Source organism: Balaenoptera acutorostrata, chromosome 2, assembly GCF_949987535.1.
Source record: "Balaenoptera acutorostrata chromosome 2, mBalAcu1.1, whole genome shotgun sequence".
Classification (NCBI taxonomy): domain Eukaryota; kingdom Metazoa; phylum Chordata; class Mammalia; order Artiodactyla; family Balaenopteridae; genus Balaenoptera; species Balaenoptera acutorostrata.
This window is the reverse complement of record NC_080065.1, coordinates 126,072,599-126,095,494: the sequence shown is the minus strand read 5'-3', so window position 1 is coordinate 126,095,494 and position 22,896 is coordinate 126,072,599. Positions and strand designations below refer to the sequence as shown.

Below are 22,896 nucleotides of genomic sequence, written 5' to 3'. Positions count from 1 at the left end.
AAAATATCAAGAATGACATTATAGGCAAACAAAAACTAAAATAGTTCATCACCAGCAGAAGTAGAGATAAAGAGAGTTATTTCATAATGTTAAAAGTTTCAATTAACAGGAAAATATCACAAATTTAAATTTGGTTAAGTATCTAAATAAAATAAAAAGCCTCAAAATATATGAAGTAAAATACTGACATAAGTCCAAGAAGAAATAAACAATTCACCATTTATAGTGGGACACTTTAACATAACTTTTCAGTCACATAAAATAAGCAAATAAAAAGAATAAAAAAGAATATAGAATATTTGAACAACACAATTAGCAAAAGACTTAACAAACATATATAGAGCACTCCTATAGGCAATTTCAGAATACTACCCTTTCATGAACATAGACATTCATGAACATTTACAAAAATTGACCATTCACACCCTGAAATCCTATATGAGAATCAATGATATGCAGCTATATAAACAACATGGATGAATCTCACAAATAATCATGTTTAGCCAAAGATAATAAAACAAAAGCATACATACTATATAATTCCATATATATAAAGTATAAAAACAGCAAAACAAATCAAGGTTGTTAGAAGTCAGAATAGTGGTTACCCTCGGGCGGATTGTTATTGGAGTTTCTGGAGTGCTGACAATGTTCTGTGTCTAGATCTGTGTGCTAGTTACATAGATGTGTTAAATTTGTGTACATTTATCCAGCTGTACATTTATGATATGTGCACTTTTCTATACATATATTATACTTCAATAAACAAAAAGTTTCCAAAAAATGACTATATGATGGGCTGCAAAGCAAATTTCAACAAATATGAAAGAATTAAAATCACACTGGATATGATTTGATGACAGTGGGATGTAACAAGAAATCTATAACTAAAAGATTATAGAATATAATCTTTATATATATAATATATACATATAATCTTTATATATATAATATATACATATAATCTTTATATAATACAATATGTTTAATTTTCATAAACGCACCATGTACTCATGTGCATTTTAAAGGTTTTAAAGAGTTTCATTCTGCAGTTGTTGAGTGATTTTATACACACACACGTACAAGTTTGTTATCCCCCTTATTCAAATTCTCTGTATCCTTACTGATTTTCTTTTGTCTCCTTATTCTGTTTCTGAACAAAGTATGTTAAAATTTCCCATTCTGGTATGGATTTCTCTACTTCTCCTTGGAGTTTACCCATTTTTGCTTAAGGTACTTAAAGATTATGTTATTAATTAGTGGATTGACCCTTGTATTATTATGTAATGTCCCTATTTATATCTATATGGCTTCTTGCCTTAGGGTCCACTATAAGTGATATGTGTATAGCTAGCTATACAGTTTTCCTTTTCATAACTGTTTACACGGTATGTCTCTTTCCAACCTTTTACTTCCAACTTTTCTTTATCCTTTTTATAACGGTGTGTCTCTAATAGGTGACATATGGGTGTTTAATTTCTAACCAGTCTGACCATCTTTGTTAATTGGAGTGTTTAGTCTGTTTACATTTAATGTAACTAGTGATATACCTGGATTTTAATCACCTACTTGTATTTATTTACCTTATCTAATTGCCTTTTCCCCCTCTTTCTTGCCTTCTTTTAGACTAATTAAGTATATTTTTATCTTATTTTCTCCCCACTATTAACTTATTGGTTACTTTTTTTTTTACTATCTTAAATGGATTATCTTAGAAGATAATCCTTCATCCTTGACTTATTAAAGTCTAATATAATTTTTTACTTTCACCATTTCCAGGACAATGCAATGGGCTCAAATCCTTTTAATTCCATTTATCTCTCTCCATATTTTTGTTATTGTCCTCATATACTTCAGTTATTTTTATATTTTAAATTCTACTATGCATTATCGTTGTTTTATTCAGTAAGTATTTACTTTCTCCGCTGCTTCCTTCTCTTCCTTCCTTCCTTCCCTCCTATATTTCTATGCTTCTACTTGGGAATATTTTCCATATAACTAAAGAAATTACTTACTATCTCCTTCATGCAAATCTGATTGAGATGTATTTCCTCAATTTTGTTTTGCTTGAAAATATTTTTATTTACTTCTTTTGTTTGTTTATTGGTTTTTGTTTGTTTTATTTGGGATTTTGGTTCCCTGACCAAGGATCGAACCCACGTTCCCTGCAGTGGAAGCTCGGAGTCTTAACCACTGGACCACCAGGGAAGTCCCTATTTACTTCTTTTTCTGAAGGATATTTTTTCTGGGTATAAAATTCTAGGTTATCAGATTTTTTTTAAAGCCCTTGAAGATGTCATTTCATTGTTTTCTGGCTTCCATTTTTTTCTTGAGATCTCAGTTGTCAGTCTTCCTATTGCTCATTTTAAGGTAATATGTTTTTTATTTTTTATTTTTTGGCATTCAAAAGATGGCTCACTGAAAAAACTAATAAAATCAATAAATCTATGGCAAAACTTACCAAAAAAAGAGAAATAAAAAATACCGAACTAGGAATGCAAAAAGAAACATCATATGGTTCTTACAACATTAAAATAATAATAAGAAATATTATGAACAATTTTAAGCCTATACATTATAAATTTATATTTGTGCATTTGACTAAATGCACAAATTTATTGGAAAACACAATGAAGCAAATTGCTACAACTAGAAACAGAAGATCTGTATAGTTCCATACCTATAATAGATATTGATTTATAATTAAAAACGTTTTCATGAAGAGAACTCTAGTCCAATAAGGCTTCACTTTGAATTCTTCCAAATGTTTATGGGAGGAAAAAAAACTGACTTATATACACAAACTTTCTAAAGAATTGAAAAAAGGTAACACTTATCAATTTACTATATGAGGCCAGCATAGTCTTGATACCAAACCCTGACAAAAACATTATAAAAATGGAAATTTTCTATCATAAACCCAGATTTTTAAAATTCTAAGCAAAATGTTAGGAAACAAAATCTAGTGATATTAAAAAAAGATAATACATTGAAACTAGATTTATTCTAAAAATGGAAGATTGGTTTATTACTATTAAATAGACCAACATAATTCATGGTTTGAATACAATAAAAGGATGAAAATCATAGATCACCTCAATAAACAGAAAAATATGTGATAAATTTAACACTCATTCATTATTTTTAAAAAAAGAAGGTTAAAAGGAACAACATCTTAGTATGTTGGAATGGGAAGGAAACTTCCTTAGTCTAAAAATATCTGAAAAAAAGTCAAACAATGTATTTTACATTAAATATTAAAAACTTTCTGAGATCAGGAATAAAACAAGATTACCCATTATCATCACTTCAATTCAACAATGCCATAAAACAGGAAAACTATATGGTTAGAAGTAGAAATAAATAAGTAAACTAACATTATTTGGAGATGGCATGATAATATATGTAGAAAATATAAAATAATATAAAATGTGAGATTTTAAAATAAATTTAGCAAGGACACTGAATACAAAATTAATATAAAAATAGTTTTATATTTATATACTTGCAACAAAAACTATAAAATAAAAAATTTTAAATAGCATTTAAAATAGCATCAAAATATCAAATATCTAATGAAAGTTGTGCAGAGACCTTAGGAGAGGGGGTAGAAAAAGGTATTCCATGTAAATGGAAACAAAAAGAAAGCTGGAGTAGCAATACTTATATCAGACAAAATACACTTTAACACAAAGAGTATAATAAGACACAAAGAAGGAACTTGCATTATAATAAAGGGATCAATCCAACAAGAAGCTGTAACAACTGTAAATATATTGCATTGGCCAAAAAGGTCGTTCAGGGTTTTCTGTAAGATCTTACAGAAAAACCTGAACGACCTTTTTGACCAACCCAATATATGCACCCAACATAGGAGCACCTAAATACATAAAGCAAATATTAACAAATGTAATGAAAGAAATTAACAGTAACACAATAATAGAAAAGGACTTTAACATGCCACTTACATTAGTGAATAGATCACCCAGACAGAAAATCAATAAGGAAATGCTGGCCTTAAATGACACATTAGGCCAGATGAACTTACTAGATATATAGTCCATTCCATGCAAAAGCAGCAGAAAACACATTCTTTTCAAGTACACATGGAGCATTCTCCAGGATAGATCACATGCTAAGCCAGAAAACAAGACCCAGTAAATTTTAGAAGAATGAAATCACATCAAGCATCTTTTCCAGCCACAACACTATAAGACTAGAAATCAACTATAAAGAAAAAACTGAAAAAAATCCCCCCAAAACACAAACATGTGGAGGCTAAACAATATGCTAAACAACCAAAGGGTCACTGAAGAAGTCAAGGAGAAAATCGAAAAATACCTGGAGATAAATGAAAACAGAAACACAACAATCCCAAATCTATGGGACACAGCAAAAGCAGTTTTAAAAGGGAAGATTACAGCAATACAAGCCTACCTTAGGCTTGTACCTTAGGAAATAAGAAAAATCTTAAACATCTACTTTACACCTAAAGGAACTAGAAAAAGAATAACAAACAAAACCCAAAGTTAGCAGAAGGAAAGAAATCATAAAGACCAAAGAAGAAATTTATGAAATAGAGACAAAAAAAAAAAAAAAAGAAAACATCAATGAAACTAAGAGCTGGTTCTTTGAAAAGATAAACAGAATTGATAAACCTTTAGCCAGACTCATGAAGAAAAAAAGAGGACCCAAATAAATAAAATCAGAAATGAAAAGGAGAAGTGACAACTGACATCACAGAAATACAAATATCATAAGAGATTACTATGAACAATTATATGCAAATAAAATGGACAACCTAGAAGAAATGAATAAAGCAAAAATAAACAAATGGGACCACATCAAACTAAAACAGTTTTGCACAGCAAAGGAATCTATCAACAAAATGAAAACGCCACCTACTGATTGGGACAAGATATTTGCAAATGACATATACAATCAGCGGTTAATATCCAAAATATACAAAGAACTCATATAACTCAACATCAAAAAAAAAAACCTGATTAAAAAATGGGCAGAGGATCTGAATAGACATTTTTCCAAAGAAGACATACAGATGGCCAACAGTTACATGAAAAGATGCTCAACATCACTAATCATCAGGGAAATGCAAATCAAAACCACATTGAGACATCACCTCACACCTGTCAGAATGGCTATTATCAAAAAGACAACAAATAAGAAAGAAGTGTTGGTGACAATGTGGAGAAAAGGGAACACTCGTGCACTCTTTAAAGGAATGTAAATCAGTGCAACCACTACAGAAAACAGTATGATGTTTCCTCAAAAGATTAAAAATAGAACTACCATACAATCCAGCAATTCCACTTCTCGGTATTTTTCCAAAGAAAATGAAAATATTAATTTGAAAAGATATATGAACCCCTATGTTCACTGCAGCATTAATCACTATTAATAGCCAAGATACAGAAGCAACCTAAGTGCCCAGAAACAGTGCCCAGCTGAGATGAATACTACTCAGGCATAGAAAAGAATGAAATCTTGCCATTTGTGACAACCTGGATGGACCTTGAGGTTATTATGCTAAGTGAAATAAGTCAGACAACCACAAATACTGTAAGATTCCACTTATATGTGGAATCTAAAAACAAAACAAATGAATAAACAAAACAGAAACAGAGTCATAGATACAGAGAACAAACAGGTGGTTGCCAGAAGGGAAGGGGTTGGGGGATGAGTGAACTAGGTAAGGGAAATTAAGAGGTGCAAACTTCCAGTTAAAGAATAAATGAGTCACAGGTATAAAATGTACAGTGTGGAAAATACAGTCAATAATAATGTAATATTTTGTATGGTGACAAATGGTAACTAGACTTATTATGGTGATCATTTCATAACATATAGAAATATCAAGTCTCTATGTTGTGCACCAGAACTAACATAGTGCTGTAGGTCAATTATACTTCAAAAACAAACAAACTCATAGGGAAAGACATCACATTTGTGGTTACCAAAGGAGGGGATGGGGGAGAGGGGGAACTGGATAAAGGTGGTTCAAAAATATTTAATTTTAAAAAGCAAGTGCTGAGGAACCAAGATGGCGGAGTAAAAGGACGTGCTCTCACTCCCTCTTGTGAGAACACCAGAATCACAACTAGCTGCTGGACAATCATCAACAGGAAGAAACTGGAACTCACCAAAAAAGATACCCCACATCCAAAGACAAAGGAGAAGCCACAATGAGACAATAGGAGGGGTGCGATCACAGTAAAATCAAATCCCATAACTACTGGGTAGGTGACTCACAGACTGGAGAACACTTATACCACAGAAGTCCACCCACTGGAGTGAAGGTTCTGAGCCCCACGTCAGGCTTCCCAACCTGGGGGCCCAGCAATGCGAGGAGGAATACCTTGAGAATCAGACTTTGAAATCTAGTGGGATTTGATTGCAGGACTTTGACAGGACTGGGGGAAACAGAGACTCCACTCTTGGAGGGCGCACACAAAGTAGTGTGCGCATCGGGACCCAGGGGAAGGAGCAGTGACCCCAGGGGAGACTGAACCAGACCTGCCTGCTAGTGTTGGAGGGTCTCCTGCAGAGGAGGGGGGTGGCTGTGGCTCACCATGGGGACAAGGACACTGGCAGCAGAAGTTCTGGGAAGTACTCCTTGGCATGAGCCCTCCCAGAGTCCGTCATTAGCCCCACCAAAGAGCCCAGGTAGGCTCCAGTGTTGGGTTGCCTCAGGCCAAACAACCAACAGGGAGGGAACCCACCCATCAGCAGTGAATCGGATTAAAGTTTTACTGAGCTCTGCCCACCACAGCAACAGTCAGCTCTACCCACCACCAGTCCCTCCCATCAGGAAACTTGCACAAGCCTCTTAGATAGCCTCATCCACCAGAGGGCAGACAGCAGAAGCAAGAAGAACTACAATCCTGCAGCCTGTGGAACAAAAACCACATTCACAGAAAGATAGACAAGATGAAAAGGCAGAGCAGTATGTACCGGATGAAGGAACAAGATAAAACCCCAGAAAAACAACTAAATGAAGTGGAGATAGGCAACCTTCCAGAAAAAGAATTCAGAATAATGATAGTGAAGATGATCCAGGACCTCGGAAAAAGAGTGGAGGCAAAAATCGAGAAGATGCAAGAAATGTTTAACAAAGACCTAGAAGAATTAAAGAACAAGCAAACAGAGATGAACAAAACAATAACTGAAACGAAAACTACACTAGAAGGAATCAATAGCAGAATAACTGAGGCAGAAGAACGGATAAGTGACCTGGAAGACAGAATGGGAGAATTCACTGCTGTGGAAGAGAATAAAGAAAAAAGAATGAAAAGAAATGAAGACAGCCTAAGAGACCTCTGGGACAACATTGAACACAACAACATTCGCATTATAGGGGTCCCAGAAGGAGAAGAGAGAGAGAAAGGACCAGAGAAAATATTTGAAGAGATTATAGTCGAAAACTTCCCTAACGTGGGAAAGGAAATAGCCACCCAAGTCCAGGAAGCTCAGCAAGCCCCATACAGGCCAAACCCAAGGAGAAACACACCGAGACACAAAGTAATCAAATTGACAAAAATTAAACACAAAGAAAAATTATTGAAACCAGCAAGGGAAAAACAACAAATAACATACAAGGAAATTCCCAAAAGGTTAACAGCTGATTTCTCAGCAGAAACTCTACAAGCCAGAAGGGAGTGGCATGATAAAGTGATGAAAGGGAAGAACCTACAACCAAGATTACTCTACCCAGCAAGGATCTCATTCAGATTCGATGGAGAAATCAAAAGCTTTACAGACAAGCAAAAGCTAAGAGAATTCAGCACCACCAAACCAGCTCTACAGCAAATTCTAAAGGAACTTCTCTAAGTGGGAAACACAAGAGAAGAAAAGGACCTACAAAAACAAACCCAAAACAATTAAGAAAATGGTCATAGGAACATACATATCAATAATTACCTTAAACGTGAATGGATTAAATGCTCCAACCAAAAGACACAGGTTTGTTGAATGGATACAAAAACAAGACCCATATATATGCTGTCTAAAAGAGACCCACTTCAGACCTAGGGACACATTCAACTGAAAGTGAGGGGTTGGAAAAAGATATTCCATGCAAATGGAAATCAAAGAAAGCTGGAATAGCAATACTCATATCAGATAAAATAGACTTTAAAATAAAGAACGTTACAAGAGACAAGGCAAGACACTACATAATGATCAAGGGATCAATCCAAGAAGAAGATATAACAATTATAAATATATATGCACCCAACATAGGAGCACCTCAATACATAAGGCAACTGCTAACAGCTATAAAAGAGGAAATTGACAGTAACACAATATAGTGGGGGATTTTAACACCTCACTTACACCAATGGACAGATCATCCAAACAGAAAATAAATAAGGAAACAGAAGCTTTAAATGACAAAATAGACCAGATAGATTTAATTGATATTTATAGGACATTCCATCCAAAAACAGCAGATTACACTTTCTTCTCAAGTGCGCACAGAACATTCTCCAGGATAGATCACATCTTGGGTCACAAATCAAGCCTCAGTAAATTTAAGAAAATTGAAATCATATCAAGCACCTTTTCTGACCAAAACGCTGTGAAACTAGAAATCAATTACAGGGGGGAAAAAAACGTAAAAAACACTAACACATGGAGGCTAAACAATACGTTACTAAATAACCAAGAGATCACTGAAGAACTCAAAGAGGAAATCAAAAAATACCTAGAGACAAATGACAATGAAAACACAACGATCCAAAACCTATGGGATGCAGCAAAAGCAGTTCTAAGAGGGAAGTTTATAGCTATACAAGCCTACCTAAAGAAACAAGAAAAATCTCAAGTAAACAATCTAACGTTACACCTAAAGGAACTAGAGAAAGAAGAACAAACAAAACCCAAAGTTAGCAGAAGGAAAGAAATCATAAAGATCAGAGCAGAAATAAATGAAATAGAAACAAAGAAAACAATAGCAAAGATCAATAAAACTAAAAGCTGGTTCTTTGAGAAGATAAACAAAATTGATAATCCATTAGCCAGACTCATCAAGAAAAAGAGGGAAATGACTCAAATCCATAAAATTAGAAATGAAAAAGGAGAAGTTACAACAGACACTGCAGAAATACAAAGCATCCAAAGAGACTGCTACAAGCAACTCTATGCCAATAAAATGGACAACCTGGAAGAAATGGACAAATTCTTAGAAAGGTATAAACTTCCAAGACTGAAACAGGAAGAAATAGAAAATAAGAACAGACCAATCACATGTAATGAAATTGAAACTGTGATTAAAAATCTTCCAACGAACAAAGGTCCCAGGACCAGATGGCTTCACAGGTGAATTCTATCAAACATTTAGAGACAAGCTAACACCCATCCTTCTCAAACTCTTCCAAAAAATTGCAGAAGAAGGAACACTCCCAAACTCATTCTATGAGGCTACCATCACCCTGATACAAAAACCAGACAAAGATACTACAAGAAAGGAAAATTACAGACCAATATCACTGATGAATATAGATGCAAAAATCCTCAACAAAATGCTAGCAAACAGAACCCAACAACACATTAAAAGGATCATACACCATGATCAAGTGGGATTTATCCCAGGGATGCAAGGATTCTTCAATATATGCAAATCAATCAATGTGATACACCATATTAACAAATTGAAGGATAAAAACCATATGATCATCTCAGTAGATGCAGAAAAAACTTTTGACAAAATTCAACACCCATTTATGATAAACACTCTCCAGAAAGTGGGCATAGAGGGAACCTACCTCAACATAATAACGACAAACCATATTGCCATATACAACAAACCCACAGCAAACATCATTCTCAATGGTGAAAAACTGAAAGCATTTCCTCTACGATCAGGAACAAGACAAGGATGTCCACTCTCACCACTATTATTCAACATAGTTTTGCAAGTCCTAGCCACGGCAATTAAAGAAAAAGAAATAAAAGGAATACAAATTGGAAAAGAAGAAGTAAAACTGTCACTGTTTGCAGATGACATGATACTATACATAGAGAATCCTAAAGATGCCACCAGAAAACTACTAGAGCTAATCAATGAATTTGGTAAAGTTGCAGGATACAAAATTAATGCACAGAAATCTCTTGCATTCCTATACACTAATGATGAAAAATCTGAAAGAGAAATTAAGGAAACACTCCCATTTACCATTCCAAAAAAATGAATAAAATACCTAGGAATAAACCTACCTAGGGAGACAAAAGACCTGTATGCAGAAAACTATAAGACACTGATGAAAGAAATTAAAGATGATACAAACAGATGGAGAGATATACCATGTTCTTGGAGTGGAAGAATCAATACTGTGGAAATGACTATACTACGCAAAGCAATCTACAGATTCAATGCAATCCCTATCAAATTACCAATGGCATTTTTTATGGAACTAGAACAAAAAATCTTAAAATTTGTATGGAGACACAAAAGACCCCGAAGAGCCAAAGCAGTCTTGAGGGAAAAAAACGGAGCTGGAGGAATCAGACTCCCTGACTTCAGACTATACTACAAAGCTACAGTAATCAAGACAATATGGTACTGGCACAAAAACAGAAACATAGATCAATGGAACAAGATAGAAAGCCCAGAGATAAACCCACGCACCTATGGTCAACTAATCTATGACAAAGGAGGCAAAGATATACAATGGAGAAAAGACAGTCTCTTCAATAAGTGGTGCTTGGAAAACTGGACAGCTACATGTAAAAGAATGAAATTAGAACACTCCCTAACACCATACACAAAAATAAACTCACAATGGATTAGAGACCTAAATGTAACAGTGGGCACTATAAAACTCTTAGAGGAAAACATAGGAAGAATACTCTTTGACATAAATCACAGCAAGATCTTTTTTGATCCACCTCCTAGAGTAATGGAAATAAAAACAAATGGGACCTAATAAAACTTAAAATCTTTTGCACAGCAAAGGAAACCATAAACAAGACGAAAAGACAACCCTCAGAATGGGAGAAAATATTTGCAAATGAATCAATGGACAAAGGATTAATCTCCAAAATATATAAACAGCTCATGCAGCTCAACATTAAAGAAACAAACAACCCAATCCAAAATTGTGCAGAAGACCTAAATAGACATTTCTCCAAAGAAGACATACAGATGGCTGAGACGCACACGAAAAGCTGCTCAACATCACTAATTATTAGAGAAATGCGAATCAAAACTACGATGAGGTATCACCTCACACCAGTTAAAATGGGCATCATCAGCAAATCTACAAACAACAAATGCTGGAGAGGGTGTGGAGAAAAGGGAACCCTCTTGCACTGTTGGTGGGAATGTAAATTGATACAGCCACTATGGAGAACAGTATGGAGATTCCTTAAAAAACCAAAAATAGAATTATCATATGATTTAGCAATCCCACTACTGGGCATATACCCAGAGAAAACCATAATTCAAAAAGATGCATGCACCCCAATGTTCATTGCAGCACTATTTACAATAGTCAGGTCATGGAAGCAACCTAAATGCCCATCGACAGACGAATGGATAAAGAAGTTGTGGTACATATATACAATGGAATATTACTCAGCCATAAAAAGGAACGAAATTGGGTCATTTGTTGAGACGTGGATGGATCTAGAGACTGTCATACAGAGTGAAGTAAGTCAGAAAGAGAAAAACAAATATCGTATATTAACACATGTATGTGGAACCTAGAAAAATGGTACAGATGAACCGGTTTGCAGGGCAGAAGTTGAGACACAGATGTAGAGAACAAACGTATGGACGCCAAGGGGGGAAAGCCATGGCGGGGTGGGGATGGCGGTGTGATGAATTGGGCGATTGGGATTGATGTGTATAAAATTGATGACTAATAAGAACCTGCTGCATAAAAAAATAAATAAAATTAAATTAAAACAGTTTTTTAAAAAACCAAGCCCTCACTGTGAAAGCAACTTGAAACAAATGAACCTAACTCTATGTAGTTGGTGGCATAACTACACAGAGATGAACTATTCCAAGATACTTTAAAACACAGTAACTTGTACAAGCCTAGTAAAATATACCCTACAAATGAAAAGAATGGCAAAAATATTAAACTGTTACTGTAATCACATTGTTGGTGTAATGCTGGTATTGTTTTCTAAGTCTGTTCTTTGAGTAGTGTGCGGTAATAAATTAGTAATTATGTTGATATAAATGAACACTGGGATTTTTATGGGAGAAAGGAGATACAAATGTAAGAGCAATGAAATTAAGTAAAAACCTTATAGTTCTGAACTTGAGTTGTAAAGATTAGTATGAACTTGTGATTTATTTTACCTTTTAAAAAATGCATATCCCCTAGTTCACACCTAGAAACGCTGACTCAACCATGTAGGAATAAGCACACCTATTGTCCAGATTATATTTCTAAATACCATCTCCCAGAAAAAAGAATTGAAGGATCCTGTAGAATGGTTGACTCCAGGTCTGAGACAGGAAATTTACAAGATGAACTTGGGTATTTATAACACCAGAAGACAGACATTCTCTTAAAAATGAATGAAATGAGCCTGTCACTGCAAGGAAAACAAGTGACAGTATTTGTTGCAAATGATAAAATTTAAGATTTTGAGTAAGAATCATAATTTTGGAAAACTTTTGTCTGCCACCATGAGCTTGTAGCTTCCCAATACTAAAAGACTGTCTGATGAGATCAATGGTGGTATTGACAAATGTGATTTTTTGTTATTGCGTAATAAAATGTGTCCACATTTGGAAGATCTGTATAGCTCAGTGAACCAATATTTCTCAAACAACCAATAAACCTGACTTTAAAAAAAGTATACAGTGGAAGGGAGGGATGAATGGTCTAAGCATTTTAATATTCACTTTGTAGACTGTTCAGTATTCAATTATTACATTACATGGAAAAAAACACAAATCTAGAACTTAAATTTTAAAAATGAGATACTAGTACACACCACTATAACAATGAAAATGTAAAAGTCTGGTAATACTAATTATTCAAGAATGTGGAGTAACTGAAACTCTCAAGCGCTGCTGGCAGGAAAGAAACTTGGAACAACTAATTTGGGAACCTGTTGGCAGTATCTATTAAAGTTGAGCATACTCATACCATATAACCAAGCAATTTCTACTACTAGATACATAGTCAACAGAAATGCAAATATGTGCACCGAAAGACATGGAAAAAATGTTCATAGCAGAATTGTCCATAATAGCAAAAATAAACTTGAAAAAAATGTCCATCAGCAGAAAAATGGATAAATAAATTGTGATATATTCATACAATGTGACATACAGCAATTTAATTGATGGATTATTGCTATACACAGCAGGCCAGATGATTGTCACATGTATGATATTGAATTAAATTAGCCAGACACAAAAACATAATCATACCATACGATTCTATTTTTATGATGTTGGAATTCATGATAATAGTTATATTTCAGAAGGGAGTAAAGATAGAGGAGGCTGAGGGGGGCTTGGGGTGCTGGTAATGCTCTTCTACTTCTTTACCTCTGTGGTGATTACATGATTCTGTTGATTTTGGATTGTTCAGCATGTTATACATATACGATATATGAACTTTTATGTATGTTATACTTCAATTAAAATTTTTAAAAATATGATTTGCATGAAGCAGCTAATACCATACTTAGGGGAATTTTTCAGCTTTAAATCCATACATTAAAAATAACAAAACCTGAAAAACAATAAGCTGTATAAGAAGCTAGAAATCAAATAGCAAATTGAACATAAATGAAATATTAGGAGGTAAATAATGTTAAGAGCAGAAATCAATTAAATAGAAAGCAAATATACAAGCAAGAGAATCCCAAAAGCCAGGTTAGTCCTTGAAAGGCTAATATAATAAGCTACTTCCAAGTCTAACCAGGAAAAATGAGAGGTGACAATAATGTCAAGATTGGAAAGAGGAATATCACTACAGATCCTGTAGATGTTACAAAGATCACAAAGAGGATATTATAAAAAACTTTATGCCAAAATATTTGAAAATTTAGATAAAATTAACATATTTCTGGAAAAAGAATTTACAGAAATGAAACAAGAAGAATAAAAATATGAATATTTCTCTTACTAATAAAGAAATGTGATTTCATGATTTAAAACTTTCCCACAAAGAAAACTTAAGGCACAGAGAACATCCCTAGTGAATCCTACTAAATATTTAAGACAGAAATAACACCAATCTTAACAAACATGACCAGAGACCAGAAAAAAAGGAGAGGAAAAAAAACACTTCTAACTTGTTTAATAAGGCCAGCATAATCTTGATACCAAATCCTTAAAAGAAAGGAAAATGACATGCCAATGTCAAGTGATGAATATAGATGCCAAAACCCACTATTAAGATGGCTTAATTGGTTGTTTTTATTTTGTATGAGCATCATTTTGATTCTAAACAAAACAGCTGTGATCTTTGCTTAAAGATTCTAAAGAATAAACATAATGTGCCTGAATTCAGAGAGTACATTTTGAGGTATGTCAATAGAGCTTAGCTATGAAAACAGTATATGTGTACATGGCAACCAGATGGCTCTAGGAACAGCCAGCAATTTGGGTTGGGACAGAAAGGCTTTTCTCTTTCTCTGCAGCATAGGAGAAAACGTGACTGCATATTCATTCCTAGATTCCAAGACAATTTCCAGATGAATATATAATGACCTTCTGTGTTTATAGCTTGAGGAAGAAATTCTTATCCTAATTCTTTCTCATAAATGCAGTATAAAAGAGACACGTGGTTTCCTGACCCATTCTCATCTCATCAATTAAAATTGGGAACAAGGTGAGTAACCACCTTTATCATTAAGTTTTCGTTTTAAAGAATAATCCTTACCAATAAATTCCTTGCTTCCCATACTTTAATCAGAGTCCTAGATTGTGATTTATATTCATTTGACATTCTGCCAAATGTTATTTCTGATATTCACGTTACACGCATTTGAGCAATGTAAAAACACGCATTTGAGCAATGTAAAAACCTCTTAGTAATTTAGTCTACCTTCATCCCAAGCCAGCTAAAGTGTATTTAGTCTCTGGAATATTATTGTTTCCCTCTAACTGCAAATATTGAAGGCAACAAAAATCAATAGGTCATTAATATTATCAGACGTTGTCAAAACTTTCCCACTCATACATCTCCCAAAAGCATTGCTTTTCTTTTTTCTACTCAAGTTATGATGCTCTTTTTCTCTCCTTTTCACTAGTTTGAGGTTTTTGCATTATACAATGAATACTGTTGTGCTATCTATTTACATATTTTTTAATCTGAATATATATCATATACCTTGCACGCTTCCTTAGTTACTGCACTCTAAAGTTTTTCGGTGTGTGGTTATCAGCTTCAAAGTCAAAATAGATATAAGGAAACATCCAATTAACCTATGGGAAAGTCTACTTAAGGAATATATGTTAGCAAATAAAAACACCCAGAATGCCAAAAACATTCTACCACTCTGTTAACAAACAACACTGCAAAGGGGAAATATTTTATACTCCATAGATCCTGGCAAAAGAGAAACTGCCTTAATCCCAGAAGAACGATACACTAATAAAACATTGGTATGTTTAAAATATAATTTTCATGTGGAATTTTTAATAAATTTAGTTGTATGCTGTTGTGCATTTTTGCTACATTAATATTTACTATCTTAAAAAATTGCCAATGCAACTAATTTTAAATAGTAGAGTTTACACCTCAGATACCATCTAAAAAATTAAATTGTCTATCAAGAATTTTAACAGAAAAAATTGCCATGAGACTCGTGTTGTCTACTTGTTGCACAGTGGGTCAATTTTGGTTATATCTGTTAAATATTAACAAAGAAGAGATATAGATAAAAGGTTTTCCTGAATTTCTTTTTTTCTTCCTGAATTTCTTAAGTTAATTTTTTTTAGTATTGTAAATTATACTAACATACACTCTAAACTAAGACAGAAGAGCTTAGAGTTAGAACAAAATATAAACACATATGCATCAACATGATTCTGTGTGATTCGGGCACACAGTTAAAATTACGAAGTTTCACGCTTTTCAAAGGATATATGTTTTATAAAACTGAAGCAACAAATACCTTATTTCTAGAATTCTGTAGTTGTTCTTAAGGCATTCAGTGAACACTATGATAAGCATTCTTTTCTAAAGAATCAAGATTGGATCAATATGCACTTGGATAGGAAGAAGTAAATAATAAGTGCCTGTGTTGAATTACAAATACTCCAGCTTTATAGAAGTTATTTTCCCATGTTTTTATACATCAAACTTTCTATATATATAAGGAAATATCCAGCCCACACAAATTAACAGACAATGAACAACCTAAAAAGCGAAATATCAACAATGATGGAAAAAGACTGTTCAACTGAATGAGTGAGATAGCACAATAGCCCTGCACGTCTAAACAGTATATCTCTGTTACTTTATCACTCACATAAGTTTAAAAATTCTGTGGCAGGGGACATTTTCCTCTGTTATTAACTACATTTTTTTCCTTTTAAGTAGATAATTTTCCTTCTAACTCTCAGATCCATTGATCTTCCTATCACGTACTTATGTTTCCTTTGTAGTCTAGTCAAAATGTTTCTCTCAAACAATTCCTGATTCTCAAACTTCATAGACATCCTTATCTCTCCTTGTTACAGAAAGCAATGAAATAAAAGAAATAAATGGTGAATTTTCTTAATAGAGAGTTTATACACTGTGTTTTGATACCTGAAATACTAACATTTTGTGCACCAATTTTCTCCCTTAAAATTAACTGCATTTTAATTTTCATTCACTGCAAAGTTCACAGTATTATGATGTGCATCCCTACTAATCACTTTGTTATCTACAGGAACTGGACTTTTATTTAACCCCAGAATACAGCATTGAGATTTTTCATGCTAGCTCTAGGACCAGAAAATCCCTGTTGTGTTGTTTCATGATTATATATCATAAGGAAGAAAATAATATATTTGAAAATGGCCTTTAAACTGTTAACTATATATACACGTAAAGATAAAAAGTAAGTTAAAGTTTTTCCCTCTGTGTTGAACAGTGTTTCCATCCAATTAATATATTCACAAATTTAATTATTCATTCATCAGCAAGTATTTACTAATCATATATATTGGATTCCATTATATCATGTGTGAATATTAATTATGCAAAGTTATAATGGATGCAAATCTATTTTATTTGCAGTGAACATAATTATTTGAAGGAGAATAACTTATCCAATTTTCTCCCTTATTACCTAGAAGAGTAGAACATTTCCTTCGTTCCCTTCCCTAATTTCTGCACAACCCTTCTCTTGCATCCATGATCTCTATGAGAAGTTGGAAAGTAATATTGTAAAATTGCTAAGCCAATTGCTCCCACTCCACTCAGAAAGTTTTGAAATGCCAAATAGATAAACTGAGGTGTAATTTAATTTTATTAGATGCATTACTCCCAAATATGGTATTTACTTACTTCTAAGTATACTGGCTTCTAAAATAATAAGAATATTAAGTCCAAGTTGAATGGACTTTGAATAGTAAGTGCACCTCTGATCACACCAATGTTTCTGACATAACAATTACTCATCTGTCTTCTTTGTGAAATACATCAAGAAGAACACAAAATAAAAGGTTGGGGCTTCCCTGGTGGCGCAGTGGTTGAGAATCTGCCTGCCAATTCAGGGGACACGGGTTCGAGCCCTGGTCTGGGAAGATCCCACATGCCACGGAGCAACTGGGCCCGTGAGCCACAATTACTGAGCCTGCGCGTCTGGAGCCTGTGCTCCACAACAAGAGAGGCCGCGATGGTGAGAGGCCCGCGCACCGCGATGAAGAGTGGTCCCCACTTGCCACAACTAGAGAAAGCCCTCGCACAGAAACGAAGACCCAACACAGTCATAAATAAATAAATAAAAGAACGTGAATTTCTTTAAAAAAAAAAAAAAAAAAAGGTTGTCCAGTCCTTATACCCAATCATCTTTTCTTCTTTCTGTCAGTACAAATAGGTGTTTTGAGACATGCCTAGAACTTTTATGTACTTACAAACACTGTGTGGAACTATTAGCTGTGTTTTGGAGTATCGTTCTCAAAAAAGACTACTTTGTCAAAATGAGACTCATTGTAAAATATAGCCTAGAGAGTATGCTGCATTTTATTAAATGATATAGCATTCACAATCCAATTCAACAGCTATCTCTACCACAAAGCCTCCTCTGATTCCCTCCTCCCTGCCTAGATGTTCTCTCATGTTCTCTCTCTCCCTTCTTTGAACATCCACTGCAATTTACTTTTACATGTTTTAGGTTATCATCATTTTTAAATCATGTATTGTAATGGTTTGAATAAATGTCTCATCGTCCATGATATTAAGTTTGTATTACACAAAGACTCTTACATAACTTTCATTCTCACCTTAGGAATCAGAATGCCTTACACATATCTGTTGCTCAAAATACTTCTAATGAAGGGATATTTGCTTTAAGTAATTCCTTAAAGAAATTCCTAAAAGGAATTATTTAAAGACACCCCAGGGGACTTCCCTGGTGGCGCAGTGGTTAAGAATCCACCTGCCAATGCAGGGGACACAGGTTTGAGCCCTGGTCCGGGAAGATCCCACATGCCGCGGAGCCACGAAGCCCATGCGCCACAACTACTAGAGCCTGTGCTCTAGAGCACTGAGCCTGTGTGCCACAACTACTGAAGCCTGCGTGCCTAGAGCCTGGGCTCTGCAACAAGAGAAGTCACCGCAGTGAGAAGCACGGGCACTGAAACAAAGAGTAGCCCCTGCTTGCCACAACTAGAGAAAGCCCGCGAGCAGCAACGAAGACCCAACACAGCCAAAAATAAATAAATAAAAATAAATAAATTTATATTAAAAAAAGACACCTCAGGTTGTTTATTACCTGTACCAGAAACTTTGGTGCTTTATTTTTTTAAATTTTAGACCTTTATGCTATATTATTTTAATTGTTCTGTAATAGGTTTGAATTTCTTACCTTACTTCCTCAAAAATAAACTGTAACCTTCTTGAGGCCAAGGACAGTCTCTTTTAACACCTGTATCTTCCCAGAATGCTTAGCACAGGGGATGCTAAGCAGGAGCGTTCAATTCATTGGATTAAATGTTGCCAAAGGCTCGTATAAGAAACATTTCAGAAATAGCTAGTGGCCATTTCCTGGTCAAGGGAATCAAATCCCATAAAATTTGCTTACCATGGCATTGACATTTGCACGATCCTCTTTCCTATTCTGAGTCTGAATACAGGATATTGGCACATTCAGTCCTACCCCAGAGGCCAAATTTCTCAGGTCAGCAGCACTGTATTCCCCACGCAACAGCAAACTGTTATTATCAGAACCAAGTCCCAGAGAGGCCCGATAGAGATAGGTCTGAGAAAGTCTTTCGACTGTAGTGACATCTATTGTGGCAGATGTCATGCAAGGATTCGAAGCCATCTTGCTTCCATATCTCAACTCCTCTGGAGAGCGACAGCAGCTCTGAGAGCAACAACCTGGGATCTGGCTCAACTTGCTACTCACAAAGAAAAGTAAGCACCCCAGAAATAAAAAGGAAACAGAGGCCAGGGCAATTACTAAATACAGGTTCTGGGCGGACAGGTGCCCGCCTGTTTCCCAGCCATCTTCAAAGTCTGGAAGGACCCGAGGCACAGAGTTGCTCAACAGAACGCCCAGTGTGACAGAGGTGGAAAGTGATGGGTCTCCATGGTCCCGAACCACTACCACCACCCTCTGTTTAACTGCATCAGTGGGAAGAACTAAGCGAGCAGTATGGAGCTCTCCCATATTGGCTGAAATTCTAAAAAGGCTCGAGTCAGAAGCCTGAGAGATGTAGTAGGAAAGCCAAGCATTGGAGCCACTGTCTGCATCTTCTGCTACCACTTTTGCGACCAAGTGTCCTGTTCTGGCAGAGCGGGGCACAATTTCCACTGGGACAGAGCCATTTCTGGGCAAGGGAAACAAGATGACTGGAGCATTGTCGTTCCACAAACAAGTTCACAGTCACTGTTGCACTTCTGGGAGGAATGCCACCATCCTCGGCTTCCACTTGGAAGTGACACCCCCTGAGCTGCTCAAAGTCAAAGGAAATTTTGGCAGTGATAGCCCCACTGGAGGAGTCTACTGCCACCAAGTTAGAGGCTGCCTGCCCTTCAGAGATAATATCCAACAGCTCATAAAAGACGATGCCATTCTTCCCCAGATCTGGGTCCTGGGCAAACACACGTCCTAGGGAGGCCCCAGGGCCATTGTTTTCAGCCACAAGAAGTTCCTGTTTCGGTTGAGGAAAGCTTGGTGTATTGTCGTTCACATCAGCAACTGACACAGTCAGTGTCCTGCGGGTGCTAAGTGGGGGCGAGCCACCATCTAAGGCGGTGATCAGGCCCTGGTATTCACTGACCTGCTCCCGGTCCAGCGGCCCATCAGTCAGCAAGCTGTAGTAGTCGTCAAAGGAAGCCTTCAGCTTAAAAGGGCCTCCAGTGGACATGCTACAAACGACCTTACCATTGGGACCAAGGTCCTCATCCCTTACACTAAGGAGGGCAATCACTGTGCCAGCGGCGGTGTCCTCGGAAACTGGACTGGAGAAAGTGAGGAGGTTCACCTCGGGAGCGTGATCGTTCACATCAGCCACTTCCACCAGCAGTTTGGCGGTGCTGGCTAGACCGAAGGCGCCTTCATCCCTCGCCTCGATGTATGCCTCCAACAGCGCTTCAGGCGGACCTAGTGAAGCAGCTACCCGCACTTCCCCATTTCTAGGGTGCACGTGAAAGTGGTGTCGCAGCTTTGCCTGCGTGCTGTTGCTTAAGGAGTACCGGATTTCCCCATTGGAGCCTTCATCCGGGTCCGAGGCTTGAACTCGGAATAGCACAGTCCCGTTGGGTGCAGTCTCTGGCACCTTGGTGCGGTATACTGAGCGCTCAAATACAGGTGCATTGTCGTTTGTGTCCACCACGACGATGGTGACTTGTGCGTCTCCGGAGCGCGCCGGCAGCCCGCCGTCCCGGGCGGTGAGCACCAGCCGGTGGGTGGCACGCTGCTCCCGATCCAGCGCTTTCTCCCATACCAACTCCGGGTATTCGCTGCCGTCGACCCGCGACCCCATGTCCAGGCGAAAGTGCTGGCTGGGGCTCAGGCTGTAGCTTAGCAACCCACTGCTTCCCTCGTCGGCATCTTGGGCATTAGGGAGAGTAAAACGGGCTCCGGGCATCAGGAACTCGGGAATGTGCAACTGCACGTCGCCGGCAGGGAAGTGAGGCGAGTTGTCGTTGGTGTCCAGGACGTGAACGTGCATCTTGTGCAGCTCCAGCGGGTCCTCCAGCACCAGCTCATAGGTCAGGACGCAGGCAGCTTTGTCCCCGCACAGCCGTTCGCGATCCGCCGGCTCTCTGACCACCAAGCTTCCGCTGGCCAGATCGACCTCGAAGTAGGGCTCGCCGTGGCTGGAAAGGAAGCGAAAGTTCCGCAAGGACAGAGAGGCCGCTGACAGCCTCAAGTCCTGGGCAACATTGCCTACGGCTACGCCCCGTTCGGTCTCCTCCGACACGGAGTATTCGAGCTGTCCCGCTGCAGAGCCGCAGGAGACCCACAAACATAGAACCGCCACCCTCCAGCCCACCATCCTCCTCCCCTCTCGGCGTCCTCGTTCCACCAGCGGTGACCCGGGAACATGCTCCGGACTCCCGGAGATCACAAGCCGTGGTTTAAAAAAAAAAAACGAGGGCCGACCGGCCGCTGCTGCCGACTGGAGGTGCAGAGACCGCCGACGTTCGCCTTCCGAATACCGGAATTGCCCGGGGCCGGTCGGCTGCGAGCTAGGCTTGCTAGACTGGAGGCTTAGCAGCCGTCTGGGAAAGCGGTGCGGGCCGGGTGCGGAGGAGTGCAGCGCCGCCTAGGGGTGCAGAGACGAGGTAAACCGCCGGCGTTGGGGAAGCGCGGTCTCGGTTCCCTGCCAGCTGGGATCTCGCCCCGCGCCCTGGCAGCGAGCGCGGGGCGGGGCAAGGAAGACGCTCCCAACAACTAACACGCCTTCCCTTAAACGGCGTTTCCTAGGACAACGCCCTGAGACCGCTGAGGTCTTAATGTCTACAACCTCTACCTGAAGACAGTTTATAACTGGGGCTGAGCTTGGCTGGCGTTTCTCCGCGACTGCTTGAAAGCAGAGTGTCGGGTCCCGGGCGCTCGGACCCACCGACTCCCTACAGTGCCCGCGGAGAGGGCGGAACTCCGACAGGAACCGCGGGGCGGAGGCGCTGAGAGGCGGAACCGTGCCCGTGAACCACGACACCTTCGAGGCTTAAGGAAACAGGAGCCCACAAACCAAGTGCTGGGATGCATTCCGTGATAGATTCTCAGCCTCTCCGCTGCGGGTTTAAGTCTCTTCCTGCACCTTCTTATATCCCGGGAGCTGCCAAGCCAGCGAGGGGCAGATTGGGAAGCTTCCCCGGGATTCTCACTTTTCAAGACACAAAAGTGTGCGAGCGCAATTCCGGTTCTACGTTTCCGCTTTCTTGCGGGTCAGCAGTTTCTCTTTCCCCCAGAGGCCCTACTGGGAGTGCTTTGCAAGCGGCCTCCCATGCTGTGGGCGAGGGAGGAGGTTAGCACCAAAAACTCAGAAAGATTGACAACTCATCCCCAAACAGGACGTGCAAAGCGAAGGGGAGAGAAAGTGCTGAGATACTTTACAGAGTGTGACCAGAAAACTGTTCTGCAAATTTGCTCTCTGTAAATGTTTAGAAAACAGCACTGAGGTGGGGTAAGAACTGGCTTGATACCCATAAATTCTCCAGCTTTGTTTTTTGGCCGGTCTTCTGCACGGAAATCGAGACAGTGATCTGTTTTATGAAAAACAGCTCT

General features: G+C 37.8%; 4 protein-coding genes across 10 annotated transcripts in view; all 4 read right to left on the bottom strand.

The window, feature by feature from the left end:
• The window catches only part of LOC103005898 (protocadherin alpha-2), a 128,555-nt gene that overhangs the window by 25,398 nt on the left and 80,261 nt on the right, over positions 1 to 22,896 (bottom strand).
• LOC103008617 (protocadherin alpha-C2) overlaps positions 1 to 22,896 on the bottom strand; it is a 155,138-nt gene that overhangs the window by 58,721 nt on the left and 73,521 nt on the right. The gene's annotated exons all lie outside the window — the stretch shown is intronic.
• The window catches only part of LOC130707330 (protocadherin alpha-13-like), a 62,501-nt gene that overhangs the window by 25,409 nt on the left and 14,196 nt on the right, over positions 1 to 22,896 (bottom strand).
• PCDHAC1 (protocadherin alpha subfamily C, 1) lies at positions 19,213 to 21,661 on the bottom strand. Its single transcript, XM_057541367.1, is given in 2 exon segments — positions 19,213 to 20,026; positions 20,028 to 21,661. Coding segments are annotated over 2 exon segments (2,448 nt in total).